We start from the raw sequence: 5,765 nt of genomic DNA, 5'->3' as shown, positions 1-5,765 counted from the left end.
ATAATAATAATAGTAAATAATAATAATAATAATTAATAATAATAATAATAATAATTATAATAATAATAATAATAACAATAATATTATGAATAATAATAATAATAATAATAAATAATTATAATAATTATAATTATAAAAATAATAATAACAATAATAATAATAATAATAATAACACCAACAACAATAATAATAATAATAACAATATTAATAATAATAATAATAATAATAATAATAATAACAATAATAATAATAATAATAATAGTAATAATATTCATAGTAATAGTAATAATAATAATAGTAATAGTAATAGTAATAATAATAATAATAATAATAATAATAATAATAATAACAATAACAATAATAATAATAATAATAATAATAATAATAATAACAATAACAATAATAATAATAATAATAATAATAATCATAAAACTTCTTCTCTCCAAATGCTCTCGGCGCACGTTAGCTAAACGTGAGCTGGAAGGTGAAAATGGCGAGGGGAAGAGGTAGAGGATGAGGAAGAGGTCGGAAAACTCCAATAATGAACGTTGGTAGCTCAGTAGGAACTCGTGTGGAAGCAATAGGGATAAGGGAGCAGGAACAAGATCAAAAAGGGACAGAAAGTTTTGAAGATGGGGTAGCTAGAAGCACTAAAGTATCAAGGAGATTGAGTTTAGATTCACTATCAGCTAATGAAGAAGTGCATGAGAACTCAGATCTGGAAAGTTTAGCTGATGAAAACAAGTTTGATGGCAATGGAACAGTAACTAGGAAATCAGAGGAACAGCTAAATGGAGAAGATGGAGATAGCAATGCTGGTAATGGAATGGAACAAAATAACGAGTCAAAGGAGCCATGGGTTAATATGTTTAAGAACAATCGTGTAGCTAGCAATGGAATGCAGTTATCTTATTTTTCTCCACAAATAGTGAATGGACAAACGATGGTGCAGCTGGAAGGGAAAGAGGTACAAGAAGAAGAACAGAATGGAAATGTCCTCTCATTGCATCTGTGATTGGAGAATGTCCTGGGTACAATACCATGAAGAGATACATACTGATGAACTGGTCAAAAGTGAATAAACCTGATGTTTTTCTTCATGAAGATGGACACTATATAATAACATTTCAGAAGATTAGTGATATGAATGAAATACTGTTCTCTGGGCCATATACTATCAATAATCGACCAATCATTTTGAAACAATGGTGTCCTGAGTTTTGTTTTTGGAAGTGAGTTTTTAACAGAAATCCCTTTGTAGGTGAACTTTCCAAAATTGCCACTACATTGTTGGGGTGTGGGATCTTTGTGTAGAATTGCTAGTGCTATTGGAGTTCCTCTTTTTGCTGATGAGTGCACCACAAAGCAAACAAGAATTTCATAAGCAAGAATGCTTGTTGAAGTCAATGTAACAAAAACTATACCTCAGCAGATAGCAGTAGTGGATCCAAATGGGAAAACATTTATGCAGGAAGTAGTGTTAGAATGGAGGCCTCAATATTGTGATAGGTGCCAGAAGATTGGTCATCTATGTCAAGTGGAACCAGAAACAAATGAAGAAATGCCAAAGAAAAGAAGGCCATGGAAATAAGTAACTCAAACATGGCGGTACAAAGGACCAATATCACAGCAGACTGAGCAAGAGAAGGTACCTGAACAAGCAAAAGAGAACAATCTTAGTCCACAGAAGAGTAAGCAGGAGGCAGAACAGGAGATAGAAAAGAAACTAGATCAGCAAACACCAAGGAGTATTGGTGAGCACTCTAATAATGCAGATAATCAGCTGGAATTTAGTTTGGCTAACTTTCCTGTATTAAAAGTTGTACCAATAAGGAATGGGTTTGAGAGTCTCATACATAGTAAAATAGCTTCACTATTTATTTATAGAGGTGGAGCATCAAAAACATGTTAATGAAGTGGTTTTTCTGGAACGTGAGGGGTATGAACAAGAGGTATAAGAAGAAGGAGATTAAGCTGCTTTTACAAAATAATAAAGTCACTTTGGCGGGGTTAATTGAAACAAGACTTAAGAAAAATAATGTGAAAACAATTCTTAAAGGGATAGCACCGGGTTGGAGGATGCTATACAATTATACTGATAGTCCTAATGGTAGGATTTGGGTAGTGTGGGATGATAACTGGTATGACATCAAGTTGATTAATAGCTCAGCTCAAATCATGCATTGTCAGGTTAAAGAAATAAGTAAGGATTATCAGATTATATTGACTGTGGTGTATGGATTTAATACAATTGAACAGAGGAAAGGTTTGTGGCAAGAAATGAATATAATGTCAAAAGGTATCTCTCAACCATGGCTCATAGTGAGGGATTTTAATGCTTTTCTTTCATCTAAAGATAGGTTAGCTGGAGTTCATGTTACTATTAATGAGATCAAAGACTTTGCTGAGTGTGTGAGAGATACTGGTGTCAATGAATTGCAATGGAAAGGTAACTACTATACTTGGACTAACAAGCAATTCATTGCAATGGAAAGGTAACTACTATACTTGGACTAACAAGCAATGTGGGAGGGATAGAATTTCAAGTAGAATTGATAGAGCATTTGGGAATGATGAATGGATGGGAAAATGGGGGCATGTTAATGTAGAATATGGGAATCCAAGCATATCTGGTCATAGTTCTATGCAGATTTTACTACAAAAAACTCAGCATCATGGGAAAGTTAGTTTTAAATTTTTCAATGTATGGACTGAGCATGAGTCTTTCATGGATATGGTGGAATCTATATGGAAAAAAGACTATGGTAACAGTATAATGAAGAAGGTTTGGTGTAAGTTGATGGATCTTCAACATGTATTGAAACAGTTGAATAGAAAGGAATTTAAATACATTAGGAAACAGATTGAGATGGCTAGACTGGAGATTGCAAAAGTACAAGATCAGTTAAGTAAGCAAGCAACTGATGATTTGATTGTGCAGGAAAAAGAGTTACTGATTAAACTTGAAAAATGGTCAATGATAGAAGAAAGTGCTTTGAGGCAGAAGGCAAGGATAAAATAGATTCAATTGGGAGATGCAAACAATAAGTTTTTCAGCTCAGTTATAAAGGAGAGAACTCAAAAGAAACAAATAAGGACTATTTTGTCATTGAATGGCAAGATGTTATATGAACCACATGAGATTCGGGATGAGTTTGTGATGTTTTATAAAAGTCTTATGGAAACTTCAGCAGGTAATCTACCAGCCAATAAGTACTCAGGTGATGAAAAGAGGACCTACTTTGACAAAACAGCAAAGGTTACAATTGTGTGCTGCAGTAACAGAACAAGAGATATATGATGGATTGCAGTCCATAGGGAATGATAAGGCACCAGGTGTAGATGGATATAATGCTTTATTTTTTAAGCATACTTGGCATATCATTAAAGGTGATATTATTGAGGTTGTTCAGAGTTTCTTCACAACAGGGAAATTATATAAGTCATTCAATTGTACTTTAGATTCTCTCATTCCAAAAGTCAAGAATCCTAAAACTGTGAAAGAGTACAGACCAATTGCCTATTGTACTGTGGTATATAAGATTATCTCCAAAGTGTTAACAAATAGATTACATTATGTTATACATACTGGCATTTGTGATAGCCAGGCAGGTTTTATTCCAGGAAGGAAAATCTTTGATAATATATTACTTGCTCATGAATTGGTTAAAGCATATACTAGGAAACATATTTCTCCTAGAAGCATGCTGAAGGTTGACTTGCAGAAAGCTTATGATTCAGTTGAATGGGAATTCTTGGAACAAGTAATGTTTGGTCTAGGATTTCCTGAGATTTTTGTGCAATGAATAATGAAGTGTGTAAGGACAGTGAACTATTCCATAGTGGTTAATGGGCAGAGTACTCAAAGTTTTGATGCAGCTAAAGGCCTTAGACAAGGAGATCCAATGTCTCCATTCTTGTTTGCTATAGCTATGGAGTATCTTAGTAGACTTCTTAAGGGTCTTAAGGATGATAAAGCTTTTAAGTATCATCCTAAATGCTCTAAACTTGATATCACTCACTTGTGTTTTGCAGATGATCTGTTACTTTTTTCTAGAGGAGATCTTGAGTCTGTTAAGGCTATTCAAATGTGTTTTTCACAGTTTTCTCAAGCTTCAGGGTTACAAGCAAACCTCAATAAAAGCTCAATATATTGTGGAGGTGTTCAGATGGAAGTAAGGCAGTAGATTGTGCATCAGCTAGGCTACAACATGGAGGAACTTCCTTTTAAATATTTGGGAGTGCCACTATAAACCAAGAAATGTCAGTTCTTGAATAGTATCCTCTCATTGATAAAATAATGGCAAGAATCAACTCATGGACAGCAAGGAAACTATTTTATGCAGGTAGAACTCAGCTAGTGCAGACAGTGTTATTTGGTGTTCAATCTTACTGGGCACAATTGTTCATTTTTTCAGCTAAGATAATCAAGTTGATTGAGAGTTTGTGTAGAAGTTATTTGTAGTCAGGTGTTGGACATATTACTAAGAAGGCTTTAATAGCATGGGAGAAAGTATGTTGTCCTAAAAATGAAGGTGGTATGGGATTGATAAATATGCAAGTGTGGAATAGAGCTGTTGTGGCCAAACTGTGTTGGGATTTAGCAAATAAAGAAGATAAGTTATGGATCAAATGGATACATGCATACTACTTAAAAGGGCAGAATGAGTGGTAGAAGAGAGATCAAGCAAGCAAGATGATCAGGAAAGTAATGAGTGCTAAACATACAATTGATCAGGTTCAACAACTGCAAGGAAAAGGGATGATAAAACAAATCTATGATTATCTGAGAGGGGAGAAGCTCAGACCTGAATGGAGGTGTCTCATGTTTAAGAATGCAGCTAGGCCAAAAGCTTACTTCACTCTGTGGATCATGTTGAATAGAAAGCTAGCAACAGTTGATAGGCTTGCTAAATGGGGAATGTTACTTAATAAAGCTTGTGTCTTATGCAAAAGTGTTGATGAGAGCATAGAACATATATTTATCCAATGTCACTATGCTAGGAAGGTTTGGGAGAGGTTATTAAACTGGATTGATAATCACAGTAGATGTTCAATGACATGGAGTCAGTTTATGCAATGGAGTATTCAACATGGGAAGGGGAAGACTACAGGTGCACAACTATTCAAGAGTATACTAGCTGAAGGAGTTTATGGATTGTGGAATGAGAGAAACAAGAGAATTTTTTAAGACAAGTGTAGATTGGAAGATAAAGTAGTCAAGAAGATAGCCTATGTGACTATTGCTAGAGCTTCTAATAGTATTAAAAGTGTTGTAAATCAAAGGAAGCTTTGAGTGATAGTTAGTAGATTAGTTGTTAGAGTAATGTTTTTGAGGTAAAAGCATGTTGTGTTAGCTGTTTGTTTTGTAATGTTTTGATTCGGTAATTAATTGTCACGACCCAAAACGAGCCGCGAGTGGCACCACACTTATCCTACTATGTGAGCGAACCAACAAATCTAAACCCCAACATAATGCGGAAGACTCAAAATATTGTTAATAAAACCAATAAATAAACATTCTAAAATTTATCAACTCTTATCCCCAAAATCTGGAAGTCATCACATCAAGAACATCTATCCTCAAATTACTAAGTCTAAGAATATTTAAGAACTAAAATAAAGAATAAAATGGTAGTCCATGTCCGAGCTTCAAGGACATCAAGACGTGAATGAGAGAATCCAGTCCGAGCTAGGAACAATAGCTCACCCTGAAATCTGACGTGCTGTAGACTGGCTAGAGTTGCGGACGAGACGAAGTCACT

General features: G+C 34.4%; 2 protein-coding genes across 2 annotated transcripts; both read left to right on the top strand.

Moving 5' to 3' along the window:
• The first annotated feature begins 1,390 nt into the window (after positions 1–1,390).
• Positions 1,391–4,187, top strand: LOC107024978. Its single transcript, XM_015225876.1, has 6 exons — positions 1,391–1,523; positions 1,617–1,810; positions 2,191–2,449; positions 2,496–3,007; positions 3,195–3,764; positions 3,858–4,187. The coding sequence occupies exons 1-6, from the start codon at positions 1,391–1,393 to the stop codon at positions 4,185–4,187; spliced, it is 1,998 nt and encodes a 665-aa protein (XP_015081362.1).
• Positions 4,188–4,711: 524 nt separating this feature from the next.
• LOC107024977 lies at positions 4,712–5,191 on the top strand. The gene has a single exon (XM_015225875.1). The coding sequence runs from the start codon at positions 4,712–4,714 to the stop codon at positions 5,189–5,191; it is 480 nt and encodes a 159-aa protein (XP_015081361.1).
• Positions 5,192–5,765: the final 574 nt, after the last annotated feature.

The sequence above is a fragment of the Solanum pennellii genome, chromosome 7 (assembly GCF_001406875.1).
Source record: "Solanum pennellii chromosome 7, SPENNV200".
NCBI classification, from domain to species: domain Eukaryota; kingdom Viridiplantae; phylum Streptophyta; class Magnoliopsida; order Solanales; family Solanaceae; genus Solanum; species Solanum pennellii.
The sequence above is the reverse complement of the archived record's forward strand: the minus strand, read 5'-3'. Positions and strand labels throughout refer to the sequence as shown.

What these genes read in the sequence shown, in the direction of transcription:
- LOC107024978 (XM_015225876.1), top strand. Translation starts at nt 1,391, where the DNA reads ATGCTTGTTGAAGTCAATGTAACAAAAACTATACCTCAGCAGATAGCA. An exon ending in CAATGAATTGCAATGGAAAG is followed by an intron (nt 2,450 to 2,495) that starts GTAACTACTATA and finishes TGCAATGGAAAG; the next exon opens with GTAACTACTATACTTGGACT. An exon ending in AAAGTGCTTTGAGGCAGAAG is followed by an intron (nt 3,008 to 3,194) that starts GCAAGGATAAAA and finishes AAACTTCAGCAG; the next exon opens with GTAATCTACCAGCCAATAAG.
- LOC107024977 (XM_015225875.1), top strand. Translation starts at nt 4,712, where the DNA reads ATGAGTGCTAAACATACAATTGATCAGGTTCAACAACTGCAAGGAAAA.